This window comes from Lynx canadensis, chromosome C2 (assembly GCF_007474595.2).
Source record: "Lynx canadensis isolate LIC74 chromosome C2, mLynCan4.pri.v2, whole genome shotgun sequence".
Classification (NCBI taxonomy): domain Eukaryota; kingdom Metazoa; phylum Chordata; class Mammalia; order Carnivora; family Felidae; genus Lynx; species Lynx canadensis.
The window spans coordinates 25148677-25170121 of record NC_044311.2 but is presented as its reverse complement, the minus strand read 5'-3'; the positions used below and the strand labels follow the sequence as shown (position 1 = coordinate 25170121).

The following is a 21445-nucleotide window of genomic DNA, read 5'->3' as shown; positions in this document are numbered from 1 at the left end:
CTGCTCAACAGCCAAGACGGCGGTGTCAAAGCCCCCTGCCAGGTTTTGCTGGGATCAACAAATTTGGTGTTGTGTTGCACTTAGAAATCCTGCTGACTGGCAGCCTTCAGGATCTTTACGTGCTGGCATGTTAGCCCCACTCCCCAAACCGCCTCCTGGCTTTGACGCACCCTAGTCTCTCAACCTGCCGTCGTGTTAACCCCAAACCCTTTCTCCGCTTGACGCATTTCCCCATTGTGGGCAGACTTTCTGCTTTAGGAGGGCAGCCATCAGTAGGGCTGTACCCCGTGTTATCTCCCTCAGAGACAACGCCTTACTGGGGAGGGGGTACCGGGGACTGTGAGACCCAGAAACAGTGTGTATCTCTACAGAGCTTACAGAAACTAGGCAGTTCAATTCATTTCTCAGTGGTTAATTCCAAGGTGCTGCTACTGATATTTCAAACGGTAATAGTGTCTACAAACAATTTGCACTTTTGGAGCGGCAGGATCCCAGGGGGTAATTAGTGAACGGGGAATAATCTTTTTAAAAGTCTTTACAAGCAACATAGATTGAGGCCACCATCAAAAACAGAACCCCTTTGTTTTCTCTGTCGTGCTAGAAGATACCTGGCCGACTGACTCCTAGAGAGGTTTAGGGAGCACAGGTGGTGGTTTCTGTGGAAAATTCCTCAAGGTGTTAATTAGAAATCAAACGCAGCATGTTCATCAGCTGCGGGGCTTTCTGAATGGGGCAGGCTCTAAAGATGGTCTAAGATGAAAAGAGAAGCAGAGTTCATGAGGGCTGCCCAAGGTTTGTAACTTCCATACCATTGACCATGCCAAGGTAGAAGACTGCATTCACCAGCATGCCTCCTTTCCGGAAGTGGTCACTCATGTGCTCCAACCAGTTGGCATCCAAACCGCTCACCGTCTGGCCATTCTTGGAGACCCGGAGAGGAATAGTGACCGGATAGTATTGTCGGCACTTCTGATGGCTCTTCGGCTTGTTGAAAAGGGCGAGGATCTCCATTTCTGTTGGGATTTGTAAAGAAGGTGGGAGAGAAGAGGTCAAAGAGTGATAAAAACCTGCCTCGAGTGTAGTGAATCTCTTAGGAGCCTGAAGAAATGATATCAAAGGTAAACTTTCTGTTGGGTTGCACTATTGCCAAATAATAAAACCTGATTTCACGTACTAAGTTAGGGAGCCTTGAAAGTGACATGGACGTCAAAGGTTGAGCTTCCAATGGCGGGCGGGTGGCACATGGGTTTTGAATCTGGCATGTAATGAATAGCTGTTATCTGGGATCAATTTGTATAGTCAGGTGTTTGTAAGGACATGGTAGACATTTCTAGAAATCCATACAAAGGTGTTTTGGAAGAAAAAAGTGGACGTATTTGGGTAAGAGCTGGTCTTTTTTTATAAAAAAAAAAAAGGTGAATATACAGAGGCACATAAAATAAAAAATACTACTCTAATTCCAGAACCTTGTATACCCTTGAACTCACTATTTATAAACTGCAGGGGTGTTTCCTGGGGCCGAACCCATAATACTTAATCAAGTACATCGAAAATACACCACTGATATGTAAAAATAAATATGTTCCCGTAAATGAGGGTTCCTGCCTGGAGTGGTAGGTAGGTGGCACTGGGAGTGGGGCTCTGAGCTTTCCCTTTCCTTCATTTATAGCTCAGTTCTTCAAAAATCAATACTCACTAGCACCCAGAAGCTGACCCGCGCCAGCTGTAACGTGCTGCTGGGCCATGAGTGGAACAGTATCAGCCTCGAGAGCAAATACCTGAATTTCAATCTAAGTCTTGAAGGTCTTTTTCTGTGTTACTCATTTAGTCAAGCAATCAGAGTTTACCCAGCTTAAAAAGCTTTGCTAACACAGGCTAGTCAGGAATAGGCTTTGGTTTCCAAAAATATCTATTGGAATAATAAGAAAATCCCCACCCTTCTTTCAGAGAAATATTTTAAAGGTCGTAAACAATGGTTGACATTAGCAACAAGGACAAAGTATGCTCATGCTCCCCTCAGGAGAGACCTGGCCTAGACCCACGTTCCGGGACCCTGTATCCCCTACTTGAGTACTTCACAATTTTGCAGTGTCCAAACACTTGCTGAATTATTCTCTTTTAAACAGAATTGCTTTCCTTTATTTAAATAAATGAATTTAAAAAAGGAAACTTTGTTTCATGACCATAAGGGAAACAACTACCACTTGCTATAAACAGAAGGGAATGATGAGGCACATTAACACCAAATATGTCCATCCACACAACATCTAAAATTATCCCACACAGGTACTGTATTCCGGGCAAAGGAAGTCTTTTACAGCTCCATCTGAGCAAACATCAGCAGTGATCTCTGGGGAGCAGTGCCAGGCCATGACACTTTGTCATCAGCAAGAGTTAAGCTACCAGGGGGGCCATTTCTATCCATCGGATGGAACCAAATAGAAAGAAGAAAGAAAGAAGAAAGAAAGAAAGAAAGAAAGAAAGAAAGAAAGAAAGAAAGAAAGAAAGAAAAGAGAGAGAGAGAGAGAGAGAGAGAGAAAGAAAGAAAGAAAGAAAGAAAGAAAGAAAGAAAGAAAGAAAGATGCCCATCTTCAAAGATGGCCACCTGGATTTTAAACAACCAAATCTGGCCTATTTATTATTTCCACCCCAAGTTACCTTTCTCAGTCCATTTGCCTGACTCCAGCCAGTAAATGCTTTCCCACAAGAAATTAGGGCTTGGTGTACAGAGGTGGCAATCAGACTATTTCATGACTTTGAAATACACACTTGAGGAATGGAGTCATGCAAAGAAAGGTTTGCCATGGAGGGAAATCAAGCACTGCACTGGAGCTAGCAGGGACAGGATGTGAACTACACGATCAGGCATTTTCCAGTCCAAGGTGCTAGGTGTCCAAATAAAAGCCACACCTACCGAGGACAAGAGGATAAGCAATGCTTTAGTGAATCCCTGACTTCACCTGGATTTCTTCCAAAGCAGACCCTGTAAGTTTTTGAGTGCCAGCAGTTTATTTGGGAAGTGATCCCTGGAAATCCCTCCCAGAGAGGGAGGAGGGGTAGGAAATAGGGAAGAGAGGAAAGCCAGGGAAGGGTGCATTACTGAGCAGGTTACTGCTACGGCCATTGGGGCTCACTTAACTGCACAGAACATCCCTCCGATTGCCTTGCCACGGGGCAAGGAAGCCTGGGCATTTATCTTCAGGGATTGAGGCTACTCCTGAGGTATGAATTCCCTGGGGCAGTGGCCTGCCGGGGCCTGTTCCCATTCCAGACAACGCCTTCAGGCAGAGGCTAAGAAAGCTGTCCTCAGGTGACCCAAGGTGGACCAGAGCACCAGTCACCATAATCTGCTATAGTCAAGCACAAATATATATAGATCAAAAAGAAAAAGAAACCACAACCCCTATATGGAAGAGGTGAGTAGAGAATTTGACAGTGGCCCAAGTCCAAAAATACATGACAACACTTGATCAACCAGAAGAATTCCCCACTTGCATGGTAAGACAGAAACACAACTTTCCCAAATGCGTAAAGAAACAGAAAAAGGGGAAGGCCAAAAGGGGAAGGGAGGGTGCTGGGCGTGAGGTGAAGGGAAGACAGACTGCCCGACGGACGAGGTAGACAGTGTGGTGCTGACAGAGCCCCAGCTCTCACATCAGGATCCTCCCCAGGGAGGAGGGCCGAAGCCAGAGACAGAAATAAATTTTTCAGGAAGGAAACGCTGCTGGAATCAAGAGCCTCCAAAAGATTAGTAGTGGTGAAATATTGGGAGAAACCTGATTTCAGATGTGTAACCCTTTAGTTAACTCCCCTGTCCTGCTGTATCCTTGGCCATGGTCCTCTTTCTCATTACTTACATGGAAACCGGCCAAGAGAAACTGTCCCCAAATGATGCCTTTTGATGTTTTAATATTCTGATTCTCCAACACACATCATCACATGAGCAAGCACCGAGAGTTCCAAAAAGAAGTCCCAGTTGTTTAAAATTTTCTCAGCTGCTCTGTGACTCTGCCATGACCCCAGCTGGAAGATTTTTCCAGACATGGGACAGAAAGTCCCAAAGGAGGGGGGAAGGCATTGTTTCTGAGAATGTTCTGAGAACAGCCGAAGAACTGGGCTGGCAGAGCACCCAAGGAGAATCAAGACTGTCTTGCTTGTATTTTTTAATCTTCCGGTGTTTCCCTTTCTCCCTGACACGGGGGGCTTTGCCTTGTGCCATTTGGATCCCCTCTGTCCAGAAAAGTCCCTGTAATATGATAGGGGATGCAGGTATGTTGCTGGATTGACCTAAGCCAGAAAGTGCAGTAAGCTAGGGGAGGAGAAGGGGGCGCTGGGCTTACTGGGTGCTGCCAGCCTGATAGCCAGACCCACGAAGGCCTTGCTAAGCTCCTCAGGAGCAGGGAAGAAGGAAATTGATGCCCAGTTCTGAGGCCCAGGCCAGGCAGTTGGGATTCAAGCACAGGATGGAAGTCTGTGGTCTGTCTGCAGAGAGACAGGCTCCAGAGAGCCTGTGACTGGCAGGTGGCAGGCAGGCTGGTTGGGTCCTGATGCTCCAAGAGACCTCCGGCCTGGAGGGAAGGGAGCGTGCAGCATCTGGCGTAAAGCGTGACTCCCAGGGCTAGACTGGGAGGAGGAGGAGGCTGGTGAGTTGGCTGGGGAAGAAACATGTGGGAGTCAGACTTGATCCGGTAGCTGCACTGAGTCGGGGCTAAGTTCTGCTGAGGTGACAGGCAGCGGGGCTAAGATGGAAGGTTTGCACAGGGAAGCAGGGCTGTGGGCCCCGTGATGGGATGAGAAGCCAGAAGGGCCTCAGTCCCGTTTGGATTCTTGAATCTGAGAGAAACTGCTTCAGACTTCCGTCAGGCTCGGGTACCTAGCAGCAGGACACCTCTGGCCCGGGTGGGGCTTGTTTGCGGAGGCAAAGTGGGGGAAGCCAGGCATATACAGCGCGCCACGGGAATCCCCTGGTCAGGACGGCAGCAGCTACGGGCACTTTCACCTCCACCATCTGATGGGACTCTCCCAACCCCCACACGAAGGGCTGCCTCAGTTCTAAGCCCAGAAGCCTTAAGTGGATCCCCCAAACATCACAAGCTGGAAAGTGGCAAAGCCAAGAGTCTTTCAAACCCCCAGCCCTGGGCTGTTTCCAAATCTAACAAGAGGCTAATTTCATCAGTATACAGAAAGCAGGAGCTGTGGACCACGGGTGGGAGCTCAATAGCTGTTTGTTAATGGACTGAGGGAAAGGCCAAAAGATGGCGGCAGGTGGCAGATTTGGGAGGAGGAGAGCCACAGGGAAGCGCCATTCTGGGGGCGCGGGAAGGCGGGGCCACACATCAGAAAGGCCAGACTCAGGAGGACACCTCCTCTCTCTCCCCACACAAGGAGCCAGCTGCCAAGGAGGACTACTGAATAAAACCCCCTCGGCCAAGGAGTACAGTTGAGGTCACTGGCTTGGGTTTCTGGCTGGCATTTCTGAGCATTTTAAGTGACGAGGCACAGGATAGGAAGGGCAGCGCTTGGAAGATGTTTCAGTATTATTCAGTGGCAGAACAATTTGAATTTGTGTGAACCTTCCTGGCAACAGAGACGCCCAGGGAAGGACAGAAAGGAATGTTGGAAGCCAGGAGACAAGGGACAGGTGGATGTCTGGGTATACCTTCCTAACCTTTCCCAGCACCGGCCTTCCCCACCTGGCCTGTCCATGCTCCCCATCTGCAGAAATGCATCACGAGGGGCCATTCGGAGCAGAGCTACTGGGGTGCTCTGTGTTCACCATAAGGCAGGGGCAGGAGCGGGAAGGGCAGCGTCCAGGAGTGAGGCATGGGGCTGTCCCTGCACCAGCTCAGGCGGTCTCTGCACAGCAACGACACCAAACCATCAGGGAAACTCTCCCCAACCAGGAAATAAAAGTCAATGATCAGGAAGAGAACCACATGATGGGTCCCCAGAGAGACCTGTATGGGTGAAGGGGAGCATAACCTCTGGATCAGAGAGGCCGTTCAAGAGCCCACGGGGAGGGGGAGGGGCAGCCTGCCCCGTGTCTGGATGGTGAATTCACCGGCAAGCCCCATGTGAGCAGTCGCAGCCTAGACCCGGCTCCCCTAGGCCTCCTATAAAGGAAATAAATTAAACGAGGAGAAGGAGGGGGAAAGAGGGTGACTCCCTCTGGATTTTTTTTAATTGTCTTGCTGTGATTGCCTATTTAAGCCCACCTGGCAGAAAGAGGAGTAAAAACACTTCACCCTCCTTAGGGGGCCCTGCGAGAAAGGCAAGCTGAAAGCTGAGCAAGCAAGCAGCAGGGAGGGGAAGCTGGGGGGATTTGGGAGGAAGGGTGATGGTGCAAGGAACTGGTAAGACTTCTCAGGAAAAAGATTTAGGAGAGAGGTTTGGGTCAGGTGAAGGCCATGACCAATGTGGGCAGGGTCCCTACATGTCCGGCCTTCGGGGAGGCTGAATGCTCAAGCTAGGAGATAAAACGTCACTACTTGAGAGCATGGAAGGTGACTTTCCTCATCTGTGAAATGGGCTAATATAGCATCTGCCATCATAAAACTGTTGTTGTGAGGCACCATCAAGATGGCTCATCGGAACTTAGAACAGTTCACCAGAGAGTTACCACCATCATGACTGTCTATCCCCAGCAAGGCCATATATGTGGCCAATAACCCCTGCGTGTTCATTAACTGATGGAAAAAAATCCAAAGGCTCATTTGTTCCACATGACGAAGAACAAAGGATAGCAATAAGCTGCCTAAGTTTCAGAGAGACCCATGGCCTCATGAGCAGAGAGATAAGAGCCCAGCTTTGTGTGTAAACAACAGCCAGCCAGCTGCCCACTGAGTGAGATTAAAGTGGGGTACTGTAACACGCCCCTCCCCATGTGCTAAATTCCCCTCCACTGTTGGCCTGACCACTTCCAGACACATCCTTCTTTAGCAGGATCTGGTTTGCTAGTAAAGAGAAGGGACTTGAAGAAATGAGGCACAGGGCCAGGACACCTTGCGTGCTGAAGGGTCTTATGGGTTTCAGCAATGGAGGGGGCTCTTTGGGTGAGGGAGACAAACAGCCATAGGCCAGCGGGAGGCACGTGGGGGAAATGGTCCTAGGACAAGTCTCCCCAGTTCAATTCTCCCTGGAGTCAACCAAAGAGGGCAGGAAGTCTGGAAGGAGTCTTGGAGAAAGGTGGATTCTAGAGCAGGAAATCTCAGAAAAGTCCTGAGGGGAATTTCAGTATTGAATGCCTCCTTTCTCAAAGCCAGGGCTCCATGCAAAGGTGGAGGCCAGTGGTCAGGGCTACTGAGCCTGTGTGCCAATAATAACAGCTCACACTTAAGAGTCAAGCAGTGCTGAGTGCTTCAGATGTACATCTCGGGGCGCCTGGGTGGCTCAGTCAGTTAAGCGTGCAACTCTTGATCTCAGCTCAGGTCATGATCTCACGGTTCGTCAGATGGAGCCCCAGGTCAGGCTCTGTGCTGACAGTGTGGAGTCTGCTTGGGATTATCTCTCTCTCTGCCTCTCCTCTGCCTCTCTCTCTCAAAATAAATAATAGACGTTTTAAAAAATGTACACCTAACCTTTCAATATGAACCTATTGTTCCATCTCTATTTTCCAGGGTAAGAAACTGAGGCACAGGAGGGTATCTTGTCCAAGACTGCCTAGGTAGAAGGTGGCAAATGGAATGTGAGTGGGGTCTGGTTTCTTAACCACAGTGCTGCCTGTCTCCATGACTCCTGGCCCCTTCTTCAGAGGTGCTGGCTGTGCCTGCCCTGAACTCTCACCCTCGCATGCTCCTTCAAGGAGGTCGGTCTTCCTTCTGGGGATTCAGAACAACACATGCAGCCTAACAGCAATGAGAAGATGGGAGGTTTCTGGAATAACACCTGGACATTCATCAGGAGGCACACACAGGGTCTAAATGTGCTCTCAGCTACTCTGGAGGGAGAAGTCTACCTCAAACAGTGTGAAAAGTCCCATAGCTGAAAAGCCCTACTTTAGTACATATTTAAGAAGGATCCAGCCATAATATTAAACAACAGCGATAATATATCCCAGAATGGAGGCAGTGCCAATCTCTCGCTCTAAATCAACGTTGCAAGTTAAGTCCAGAATGGCCCACCCTGCAATTTTCTTTCCAGGAAGTACTGACCTAATATAACAAAAGAAACTGTTCCACCTTCTTCTAGATTCTCAGCGCATAAACTGTTCATCATTAAGAAGAGGCTAATTTCAAGAATCAGGAAATGAATAATAACAGAACTAGGAAGATGACCCAGACAGGCCCCCTAAAGCCTGGGGGTCTCCTGGAAGTCTTGTTACCAGTGCACCTTCTGAAGGCTGGAAGAGGCCACGCAGCTCAGACAGGTGCCTGGCTCTTGGGAAATGGCTGGATGCTAGATTTCTTGGAGAAAGAAAAGGAAAGGGAATTACAGGGAAAGGGAAAGAAACTTCACTCACCATAAAGTGAGGGCCTCAGTAAATCTTATTAGTCTATTAGAGTAGAGAGGTATAACAAGATAAGTTCACAGACCAGATCTGCCAATTTCCTAGCCTGGGAGAAGATTTACTCTCTAAATCTCAGTTTACTCAGCTGTAAAATGGGCAATGATATTACAGCTCACCCACATCACACACATTACCACAATTAAGAAATGTTGGCTGCTATTAATAAGTGTTGTTCTTTGAATTTGCCAATCTAAAATGCCTGCTCTAATGGCCGTTACAATGTGATTAGGAGGATTCACATATTGGTGGCCTCTCTTTGGCAGTGTTCTCTCCACACTGCTGATTTGTCAACTATACGCCCTGCCTGAAATCGAGCTGTTTTCAGTACCTAGTGAGTTGAATCACCAGTTTCCTGCACAATTTGTCCTTAACTGGCTTTCTTGATTTCTTTCTTTAGGCAGATATTCAAAATGAGGGGACCAAAAGGGAGCATACGTTCTGCATTGGTGCCCAGCATCTTAACACTTTTCCTGTGCTAAGAGCAGGGCAATTCAAGGGTAGCACAAGAGCATGGGGCGAAAATCCCTTAAGTTCTAGAATCTACTTCGAACGTGACATGTCGGAGCGACCAGAAGGCAATTCCGTGTGGTTATGCTCTCCCGGAAGTCACAACTTCAGTACGCAATCAGTCAGGAGGCCCGGAAAAATGCCTGATGAAGTTTCCCCTGTGCGATGGACTGCTGTCTCTACACTCTAATTCCATTTCTTTTTCCTAAAATGCCGTGGGAACTACTGAAAAGCCGTTAGCCTCTCTCTTAAGTGGTTGCTGACATACTTACTTCCCGAGAGTGGCTCCTCACTCACTTCCAGCAGGTCACCCTCCGGCCCATCCAGAGTCTTGCTCACCCCGTGTGGAGAAAATTCTGCTCCGTCCCCCTCTCCTGAGGGCAAGCTGGGTTGCTCAGCGATGGGCGTCTCCCCTCCTGGGCCCTGGCCTGGCTCCCGGCTGCCGTCCATCCCCACGGAGCACCCGGGTTCCTCGTTATTCTCACACCTGCCCGGCTCCTTTTCCGCATCTCTGGCGTCCACTGGGGGGGCTGCTGCCTGCCGACCTCGCAGGGCAATGGTACTGAGGTATGACGCCGACAAATTGCAGGCCCTGACTTGCAGCCTCCTGGATCTGTAAGGCAAACAAAATGAAGGGGACTGAGTAAAGGGAACTTTATTCTATCAAAGGGGGACACGGGCAACATCCAAAACGTCTCACCGGAGGATTCTGAGGATAATTCAGTTTGAACATGAAGTCTCTCAAGGTGGCAGGTGTCCCATGTCCCTCTAGGCAGTGGCCACACCCTAACCCTGGCCCGCCTGGGGACAGGCAGCATGGGGCTTGCTCTTTTTAATTATGAAGCATATTGGGGGCGCCTGGGTGGCTCAGTCGGTTAAGCCTCCCGCTTTGGCTCAGGTCATGATCTTACAGTTTTGTGGGTTTGAGCCCCACATTGGGCTCTGTGCTGACAGCTCAGAACCTGGAGCCTGCTTTAGATTCTGTGTGTGTGTCTCTCTCTCTGACTCTCCCGTGCTTGTGCTCTCTCTTTCTTTCTCAAAAATAAAACATGAAAAAAAATTATGAAGCACGTGGCTAAATAGGGCTGGGATTACCTCTCTTCGCAATACCGCATTCGTCCCTACTGGTTATTTTTTCTCTAAGAGGCTGAAAGAAGGTTCCAAAGGATGAGTTGAAACAAAGAGTTTGAAAGAGGAAGTTCATTTTGGTAAGAGTTTATTTTTTCGTTATTTTTTTTTTTCTGATGAATCGCCTACTTCCTGCCAGCCAGGCTACTGTATAATCCAGTATGTCTATATAGCCATATACTAACTACCAGATGACATTTTATGACCCAAAGAGCTTCCTCTTTTAAACAATTGTTTTGGCGAAGAAGGGCGGAGGTGGGGGAAATCATCACTGCGTGGAGGCTGGTGTGCACATTCCCCACAGCAGGGAAATCTGACGGACAGACACCTGTTCCTTGGTGCTCCGCAAGCCAAAGGCACCTGAAAGCCATGCTGGGCCCACAGGTGTTGCTACGGCTGTCTCGTGATTCTGCAGGCTACGGGATACACCATCCAGTGTAGGTAACAGGTAACTTGCTTCTCACTTCGTGAGCCTGCAAGATGGGGGGTGTTGGGGGGGGCTAATGACCACACAAAGTACTAAGCACTTTAACTCTACCCTCCCTGACAGATACCCCTGGGCAACTGAATGTAATAGTTGTATGTGAAAGAAAAATTGAAAGTAACAGCCTAATAAAATCAAGCAAGAGCCGACCCAAACTGGAAAATCGGCTTTAAGAGACATCCTGGGCAAGGATGCTCAGGTCATTTTACAGATAAATCAGGAAGTGAAGACCTCAGAGTTGTGTAAGTCTTAGTCACCAGCCTCTGAGTGGATGACCTCAGAAAATCTTGAGGCCTCTGTAGCGATCATCCACTGTCATTTGAGAATTAGTAAGAAACACCAGCATGGAGCTACTCTTTCTAAGGGAGAAGTAAGCCGTGACCACCCTCCTTGGATGAAACGCCCTAACTTTAAGCCGAAGGTCATTTTAGTTCAACAATGCACACTCTAGAAGGCAATCTACAGCAGTTACAAATGTACCATCCAGTCTTTCTATAAAGTCTAGCTTTTTCTAGAAATAATGACAACAACAGTAGGGATTACCGTCTACTGTAGACCTACTAAGTCCCAGACACTGTACTAGGCATTTTACATAAATCGTCTGTTTAATCCTTCAAACACACCACATGGTATCATTATCTCCATTTCAGATGAGGATACTGAGGCCCAGAGACATTACGGTCATAAAGTAAGCAGTGAGTAGCTGAGGTTCAAAGCCAGGTCTGACTCAGACCCAAGTTCATTCTCAATCACTAGACCAAGTGGATGCCTCTCAAGGCATCATCAAGTACATATGTGTTCTCGGACATGTATGTGTCCACACATATGCCCGTGGCTGGCTCAATTCACTCTTCAAAAGTTAAACAAAAAAACTTAAAGTCACTCCATCCCATTCCGAAAATTCATTTTGACCCATTAATCTGTGATAGCTGCCTGCTTCTAGAAACTGTTTTGGAAAGCTTCTAAAGGAAGACACAGGTACCAAAGTTTTAAGAGAAAAGAGTGGGAGATCATTATTACCAAAGAACCTGAGGTTAAGGGAAGCTACTGCATATGAAGGCTTGCTCTGAGCCTCCTGGCAACATAGGGAGAGCCATGGATTTTTATAATCCTTAAATGAAATGAGGAAACATGCCAGGTCAATAAGAGAGAAGCATAATTTGCTGGTAAGGAACAGAGAAATTTGTTGTATGACTCTTGCAGAGCTATGGAGTCAAATGGGTCTTCCTTAGTTTTAGAGAAAACGAAGAGACATTTTTCTTACATCATTTACATACTCTTAACCCTTGATAGAAGGCGAGGACATTGTGCTAAAGCACAGATCTTCGACAGTCCTTCCGTGTGGCTCTAACGTGATAGAAGCCAGATAACTGAAGGCAGCTGCGGCCGATGGCAGCCCGCTGAGATGTGTCATGCTCGGGGACGGGGCCACTTCAGCACTAACTTCCCCAATTCCCACCGTACTGGAGTGAGGTGGCTTGTTCTCGTCTTAAAAGTTTGTGAAATAATTTCAGAAATCACTTGCCTATGCTTCTTCCCAATGGTTGGGAAAGTGGCTTTTTAAAGTATTGAACGTGTTATGCACATCCTCAGGGCACTGAATTTATAGTAGAAGTAAACGAAAACCTAACTGCCACAATTTTCATACGTGGGAAAACACCACTAATAACTTCCAGGGGTAGCTCCTACAGGAAGGACAGTGACCCAGCTCCCCTCAAAGCTGCACACCTCTGTTTCAGCCGGGTGGCGTTCCCTTTCATGAACCGCGAGTCTGAGCCTCTCCATTTGCCACCGTGCTGCAGGAACAGGTGCACTGTTGGCACCGCCTTGCACACGCCCCCCTTGCACACAGCCCCTGCTGCGGGTGTCTCACCACACACAAAACAGCTATGACTGTTGAAGTATTAAAAGCTGGTCCCACCGGGGGCTCAACCACAGGCCAGTCTCGACTTGAGTCATGGGGTTTGGAGGCAGAAAGGCTTGGCTTGGAGCTCCAGATGTACGACTCTGGAACCAGAGTATGTTATATCACTTTCTATGCCTCAGTTTTCTCATCCACAAAAGGAGGGAGATCCTACTTCTCTTGCGGTTGCTATGAAGGTTAGACGTTACATATGGCAGGTGTGCCGAAGGACAGGCACAGAGAAGGCACTCCTGACCATCACTATTGCTCTACCCTCTCTCCTCATTGGTCCCAGGCTTCTGTGACTCTGCTGACTGCTGACAGTTATCCAGAAGAAGGAGGTGAGGACTCTGGACACAGGGCATTATCCCAAATCTCTCTTTCCTTACTGGGACTTGAAATTGCGAGAGGCTTTTCATTAATCAGACATGTCCCTTCTCTCCCAACTAACTGGACAACCATACTCCTTTGCCCTCCTGTACCTCAAACTTATCCTCTACGCCAGGGGTTCTCAAAGTGAGAAGAGCATCAGCATCACCAGGGAACCTGTCAGAAATGCAAATTCCCAGGCCTTGCTGACTTCAGAAACTCTGAATCAGAGCCCCTGGGGATAGGGCCCAAAGCCTTCCAGGTGATTCCAATACACCCCAAAGTTTGAGAATCACTATTCTAGAATATGCATTTCATGAAGTCTGGAGTTTTGTGCGCTGCTTTGTCCCTGGTGCTAGAATGATGTCTGACATACAGGAGGTGCTCTTTAAGTATCTGTGGAATGAATGAATACATTAAATAATGAGTGAATATGTATGTCTCCTCTCCCAGAATGAGCTCCTTGAAGGTAGAGATGGAGACTGATTAATTTTTCAGCTCCCGGATTCAACTGTATTAAGTCCCAACATTGGCCTAGACCAACATTGCACTTAGGTGCTGGGGATACCAAATGGGGCACCTGGGTGGCTTAGTCAGTTAAGCATCTGACTTCAGGCCAGGTCATAATCTCATGGTTCATGAGTTCAAGCCCTGTGTCGGGTTCTGTGCTGACGGTTCAGAGCCTGGTGTCTGCTTCGGATTCTGTGTCTCCCTCTCTCTCTGCCCCAACAAAAACAAAAACAAAAATAGAAATCCTTACTCTCAAGAAGATTCAGCTAACTACTGTAAACAGCTTTGAAAAACAATTACAGTAATGTGGCACAAAAATGCTTATTTTATAATGTTATATTAAAAAAATCAAGATTCTGGGGTACCTGGGTGGCTCAAGTCAGTTGAGCTTCTGACTCTTGATTTTGGCTCAGATTATGATCCCAGGGTTATGGGATCAAGCCCTGTGTCAGGCTCTGAGCTAAGCCACTGAGTGTGGAGCCTGCTTAAGACTCTCTCTCTCTCTCTCTCTCTCTCTCTCTCTTCCTCTGTTCCTCTCCTCCACTCACAGGCTCTCTCTCTCAAATAACAAAAATAAAAAATAAAACAAGATTCTAAATTTTATAGACACAGTATCATGACAGCTATGTCATATTTCTGAAGTGTGTAATTTTTCAAAATTTATCTGATGAGTATGCATATTACTCTAAAATTTTTTTTAATGTTTATTTTTGAGAGAGAGAGCATGCGAGAAAGAGAGAGAGAGTGGGGGAGGGGCAGAGAGGGAGACACAGAATCTGAAGCAGGCTCCAGACTCCAAGCTGTTAGCATAGAGCCCAAAGTGGGGCTCAAACTCACGAACCGCGAGATCATGTCGTGAAGTGAAGTCGGATGCTTAACTGACTGAGCCACCCAGGTGCCCCTGCATATTACTTTTATGCAGTAAATACTGGAAAAATTTCTCATAGAGCATGTTAAATGTAGGAATGGACATAAAGGTACAGAAATGACAGTGATTATTTCTGCCTTAAGGGGAAGCAGGAAAGTTTCTGACAGGTCAGGGCTATAACAAATGAAATAATGTAATACAGTAGGAAGAGGTGAGGAGTGTGACAGAATCAAGAGTGTGTACCTCTCACTTTACACTTTCAAATTCAATTTTTTTCTCCAAAATACTATGCTAGACAAACTCTATTTGGGGACCAAATCTGCAGGAGGCTTTGAAGGATGAATAGGAGTTCACCAGACAGGTGAAATCAAGGGAGAATGGTAATGCAGGTAAAGAGAAAGAAGAATCATCATGGGCAAAAACTTGATAGTATGCAACAGTCTGATGTATTGAAGTGATTTCTATAAATATTTCTGGATCATGACAGGAGAAGCCAGGAATGAGGGTGAACTGGAAATCACAAGGGCCATATGGTGGATGTCACCGAATACCATGCCAACAAAGGCTCTGACTGCACCCTGCAGGCCAGCATATCCCCCACATTTCGCACTATAGTAACTCCAAGGGCAGAGAATAGGGGTCTGAGGGCAAAGCACAAGATTTCTTTGAATGCTCATCTTTTATCTTAAACATTAATGAAAATTTTATATCCTGCACCATAGTACTGTAGAGTACCAGAACGTCTAAAAAGATGGCAAAGGTAAATGCCTCCCTCCCCCCGTCCCCAGCCCTTCCAGAGAAGTTCGCGTCTCAGGCATATGAAACATCTTTGTGCATAAATCTTTGCAGCTCTGCTTACTTCCTTCAGGTGGATTCCTGGAAGAGGAATTAATGAGTCAAGGGATATTAACTTTTCAAAGGCTGGCTACAGGCTGCCAAATTGTTTACCAGAAAGGGGGAGTAGTCCTTTTTAACCAGAGGAACCACATTTAGATTTTATAAAGGTCAATATTTGGCTAGACCCTGAGGGTCTTGACTCTTCTTAACTCTAGGACAGCACTCTCTTTTCTCTTTTTCTCTCTTAAAGTCATTTGACTGTGTTTGCCAAACAGATTCCTGTTTGTTTCGCATTTACTCATGTATTCATTTGTTCATTCACAACCTTTCTTGAGCAGATCTCATGAGCATACTAATGGCGGGCCCTAGTTACTGCTCATCGGGGTTCACCCTCAGCCACCTGGTCTCCTCGCGCTACACTCCCTGCAGTAACCTTCTCCACTCACTTGGGTTTAGCCACTAGTTATGTGTAAATTATTCCCAAATTCAGACTCTCCAGCCATGACCTTCCTCTGGAGTTCAAACCTACACGGCCGATGATCATGGCTGCTGGGCCCACCACTGCCCTCATCTCTCCAATTGGAGCCACAGGCATTTTCCTTAGCTCTTGCCTTTCTCTAACCTTGTGTATCTGCTCACCACATCCTGCCAGATTTCTCTCCCAGTGTTTCTGAAATTCTGCTCCCATTCTCCACACATCTAAGATGGACTTACTTCAGGTACTCATCATCTGCTGCTGGACACCACTGTTCCTCCAAGCTACACCAAGTCTTCATGAGCATGGGGTCAAGTCAATATGGAAGATCAAATCACGACCACTCGGGTCACCTTGTTACAGAATTCCCTGCAAATTATCACGTGCGCCTATAAAATTTCTCTAACAACTGTGATTATTAAAACAATAATTGTTAACATTGTACAACTCTTCCACAAAGAACTTTAACGTGCATGATCTTAGGCTCCAAAAGAATACCCTACAGAAAAGGAAACTGGTTCCGAGACAGTTATGTGACTGGTCAAACCACCCAGGGATAATCACTGGCAAAGTCTGGATTCAACTCAGCATCCTAAAACCAACGTGATGCTTGCACCTTTAATGAGACCACTCTTTCTACTTCATGTCATCCAGCCTGTGTCCAAGATACCAGTTTAAACTGAAACACAGCTTCACCCACCTTCTTATTTCTGCTGCATTTAAGAACCACCACACCCCCCGATACTTAAAGGAGTAACCCTTGCTGGGTTAGGCAGCAAAAATTAAGTAACACCATTTTCAACTGGTCCAAGACTTCATTCAGCTGCTCTGTAATGAGTAAGCACAAATTTGATAGTTAACTCTATTTTCCCAATCTAAAATCAGAGATTATGATGTGAAAAAGATCTTTCCTTCCTTTTTAAAGACTTATTTCTATAAAAAATCTCAACTCATTGTAAAAAATTAGAGCTTCTATTTAAAGAATAGCTTTCATGAAAAATAACAACATGACATTGGAATAATCTCAGAAAACTGAGACAGAGAATCTGTTACTCTACTTTCAAAATGAATACCATGCTGCTAAAGATAAGTTCAAGTATATGCAGGTCTTAGCCCTACCATGTGAAAGTAGAGCGTTCCTACGAAAACTTTTAGAAGCCTGAATGGCATAAAGTGAAGAAGGAATTATCATTAATTTCTATGGAAAAAATTTTGAGCATTCCCAGATCCAAAAAATAACCTCTCTTAAGCCTTTCTGATACCTTAGGAAACATTTTGCTAACAGATGCACAAAATAAATCTAGATAAAGCACAGATGCTCATAGACATGGTTCAAAGCTATGGAGGCTGGATACTGAGATGCTGAGCGTCATTCCCCAGGGAAGGAGCTTGGTGGGGCCACTGTTGCTGTCCGGGGTACATGCTGCCTCTGTAATGGCTTGCTGCAAAACAAACGCTGAATGCTATTTTTGCTTTTTGCCTTTTTTCATAAAAGCAAAAATCCTCATTGGATTTCTTTCACTTGGTGAAAACGGGTACTAAGGTAGGTTTTTGTACAAGGGAAGCTGCATAACATGAACTCTTGAAAAGCAGGGGATACCTGCACTCTATCTAGTACACGTGTTTGTGTTTTAGAGAATAAGTATCCGTCAGGGTGAAACCAGTTACAGAGAAGCAGAACGTGGATCGGATTTTGTAAAAATGAAAGCTATATGTCACATGGAGAAAGGAGCAGAATGGGCTTCTGCTGACAGGTCAGTAGGAACTGGAGTGCCCACAGACCATACCAGACGGCATGGGTGAAGGGTGAGAGACAAAGACCATTCTGTCTGAATCTAGTGAAAGAGTTGCCATGGGTCAAATGGCTAAACTATGATGACCAGTTGCTTGGTCAAACTAGTCTAGACGTTGCTGTAGAGAGATTTTAAACATGTGACTGACACCTATAATTAATTGACTAGAACTAAAGCAGGTTACCCTCCATAATGTGGATGGGCCTCACTCAATCAGTGGAAGGCCTTAAATGCAAAGACTGACTTTTTCCAAAGAAGGAATTCTGCCTTTAGACAACAGCATGGAAAATCTGCCTCAGTTTTCAACCTTCAGACTCCAGACTGCAACATCACTCTTACCTGAGCCTCCAGTTGGCAGGACAGCCCTCCAGGTTTCGGACTTGTCAGTTCCCGAGACCCTTAAACTCAATCAATTTCAATCCCAGTATCTCTCTCTACAGACAGATCAATCAATAGACAGATAATCCTATTAGGTCTGTTTCTCCAGAGAATTCGAATTCAGGGGGAAAACAGGGAAAGGGAGTGAGGTGTATAAGACAGCACAGGGCAGGCTGATAAAGGTCTTTAAATCTAAATCTGACTTGGTGTGAAATGAAGAGATGCCTAAGAGCTCCCAAAAGGCAGTGAGAGAGCATGTGCCCCAAACAGAAACAACACCACTAGGACTTAATCTGGCATTGAATCAAGGTCCCAGGGGAGAGAGTGAGGTATGGCAAGAAGGTTACCAGTGGTCACTGTCATCAGGTAAAGGAAATTTCCCCACCACATTTTGAAATGAGGGAAAGTAAATCCTTAACCGGTAGATTTAACTTCTACAAGTTATAGGCAGTTTCTAACTTTCTGATGAACTTAATGGAATGGCTATAATTCATTAGCTAATTTATGCTGGAAATCAGAAACTCACTGAATTTTTAAAAATGTAGAGGGGCACGTGGGTGGCTCAGTCGGTTAAGCGTCCGACTTCAGCTCAGGTCATGATCTCTCAGTTAATGAGTTTGAGCCTCATGTTGGGCTCTGAGCTGACAGCTCAGAGCCTGGAGCCTGCTTCCTGTGTCTCCCTCTCTCTCTGACACTCCCCAGCTCGTGCTCTGTCTCTCAAAAATAAATAAATGTAATAAATAAATAAACAAACAAATAAATAAATAAATAAAGCAAGCCAAGAGTGACTATTTAAATTTAAGTTAATTCAAACAAAATTAAATTAAAAGTTCAGTTCCTCAGGCCACATCTCAAGTGTTCAATAGCCATTCATGGCTAGTGACTATAGCATAAGACAATGAAGATACAGAACACTTCCATCATCACATAAGAAGTATTATTATGAGCATAATAGACCATATAAAATACTGAATAATAGAGGGGTGCTGGGGTGGTTCAGTTGGTTAAGTGTCTAACTTTGGCTCAGGTTACGATCTCACGGTTCGTGGGTTCAAGCCCCGCATCAGGCTTTGTGCTGACAGCTCAGATCCTGGAGCCTGCTTCGGATTCTGTGTTTCCCTCTCTCTGCCCCTCCCCCACTCACACTGTCTGTCTGTCTCTCTCAAAAATAAATAAATATTTAAAAAATAAAAAAAATACTGAATAATAGAAACAGTTTTCAACAATGACTTCAGGGGCATGTAACAATAGGGAAAAGAGCAAGAGCCACACTCACACTCACACACACACACACACACACACACACACACACACCCCAAATTTACCCTAGACCAGACCACTGCCCACTCTGACCCCTCCCCCAGAATTCATGGGCCACCATTCTGCAACAGCTGACATTTTAAAGTCTTTGGGGATTTATGAAATAGAAAGGCAACCTACAGAGGCATGCACTTATGTCAAGACCAGGCACAAAAATGCTGTTCTGAATTGCACAGTTACACATGAGTCTTTACGGTGAATATTTTATCATACACACACAACCCTTCTCATCTTTTGTCACCTAAACTCTTGTACAGCTTTCTGAGAAGAAAGGTTCAAAAATAGCACGGGTTTAAGCTCAAGTCTGAAGATGCCTTGAGTTCGGATGTGTTAACGTTTAGCTTTAGAAATTGAAACCTTTACTAAGCACTGCTGGGAGTTTAGCTCCATTATCATATAAACCTGCTGGTGTTGTGGTTTTCTCCTTTAATGACCAGGAGGTCTTAGAATGAGCCCTGAACAAGAAGTCTGAGACATACAGCTTCAGACCCAACTCTGCAACTCACTAGTTTAGTTACTGGTCAACCCAGCTAATCTATCTGAACCTCAGTTACCTCATTTATAAAATGGGGTTAATAATACCCATTCATTCATGCCATAATGCGATACCTTAGTATGTGCTAGGCACTAGGAGCTTGGGAAACAATAGTGAGTCAAACAGGCACTATCCCTACCCTCTTTTTTTTTTTTTAATTTTTTAAAAAAATTTAATCCAAATTAGTTAGCATATAGTGCAACGATGATTTCGGGAGTAGATTCCTTAATGCCCCTTACCCATTTAGCCCATCCCCCCTCCCACACTCCCCCTCCAGTAACCCTCTGTTTGTTCTCCATATTTATGAGTCTCTTATGCTTTGTCCCCCTCCCTCCTTTTATATTATTTTTGTTTTCCTTTCCTTATGTTCATCTGTTTTGTCTCTTAAAGTCCTCATATAATGAAGTCATATATGATATTTGTCTTTCTCTGACTGACTCATTTCACTTAGCATAATACCCTCCAGTTCCATCCACGTAGTTGCAAATGGCAAGATTTCTTTTTGATTGCCGAGTAATACTCCATTGTATATATACAACACATCTTCTTTATCCATTCATCCATCGATGGACATTTAGGCTCTTTCCATATTTTGGCTATTGTGGATAGTGCTGCTATAAACATGGGGGATGCATGTGTCCTTTCGAAACAGCACATCTGTATCCCGTGGATAAATGCCTAGTAGTGCAATTGCTGGGTCGTAGGGTAGTTCTATTTTTAGTTTTTTGACGAACCTCCATACTGTTTTCCAGAGTGGCCTCACCAGCTTGCATTCCCATATCCCTGCCCTCTTGAATTTAGTATGTGTCCAACTCAAAGGGTAACTTCGAGACTCTGGAAGAGTTAATGTGTTCAATCCTTCTCAGACTATCTATGCTCAGTTTGAGGGACCACCCCTTGCCCTGGCAGGGCTGGGGTTGGGGGGGAAGAGGTGCCTTTATTCTTCCTCTGCTATTAGGGGTGATTTGGTGGGAGGCTTGGAAAATTCTGAAAGAACCCAGAAAACTACAAACTCCCTAAAACAAAAGGAAGAGGTGGAGCCCAGTGTGCTGGTGGTAGTAGAGAATGGATCCATCCTCTTTGGTGGCTCCCTTCAGGGCAGGCATTTCTGACAAAAGGATTTTTTTTTTTTTTAAATTTTTTTTTTTCAACGTTTATTCATTTTTGGGACAGAGAGAGACAGAGCATGAACGGGGGAGGGTCAGAGAGAGAGGGAGACACAGAATCGGAAACAGGCTCCAGGCTCTGAGCAGTCAGCACAGAGCCCGACACGGGGCTCGAACTCACGGACCGCGAGATCGTGACCTGGCTGAAGTCGGACGCTTAACCGACTGCGCCACCCAGGCGCCCCTCTGACAAAAGGATTTTTATTGGCCTTCATTATCTGTGTTAATTGACTCCTTTCATATAGAGGGTGCCTATAATTTCACAATTCATTAAAATTATAGTGCATGGGAGTTAGAAATCAGTAGAACAGAGAGATGTGCTATTTAATGCCTATTCCTCAAAGATCTTCAATTAGCTATTGGTGCCTCCTGAAAACCAACCCACTAGAAGACTCCAACTTGTCAAAAGTCTAAGTCAAAGATGCAAAAGGGAGGTACACAAGGAAAGGCCTACATACGAGGAATGACTCAGTGGGATCTCAAATAGCAGCCAAGTGGCCTCAAATAGGGCCAGAGATGGACCTTAGGAAGACCTGGAGCCAGTGTCTTCAGCACAGTCAGGAAACTTTCTCCAAGTTTTCTCCCTACTTGTCTTTATTTGTTAGCATATTCTTCTTTCTTATTTAGGACAGATTTTCTCCGTGTGGCAGGAAATAGGATCATTGT

General features: G+C 45.8%; 1 protein-coding gene across 1 annotated transcript in view; it reads right to left on the bottom strand.

Annotated features, from left to right (window-relative positions):
• The window catches only part of RFTN1 (raftlin, lipid raft linker 1), a 207215-nt gene that overhangs the window by 55535 nt on the left and 130235 nt on the right, over positions 1 to 21445 (bottom strand). Inside the window, 3 exon segments of the mRNA XM_030328896.1 lie at positions 810 to 1013; positions 9286 to 9536; positions 9538 to 9626. Coding sequence (XP_030184756.1) covers positions 810 to 1013; positions 9286 to 9536; positions 9538 to 9626 — 544 coding nt within the window.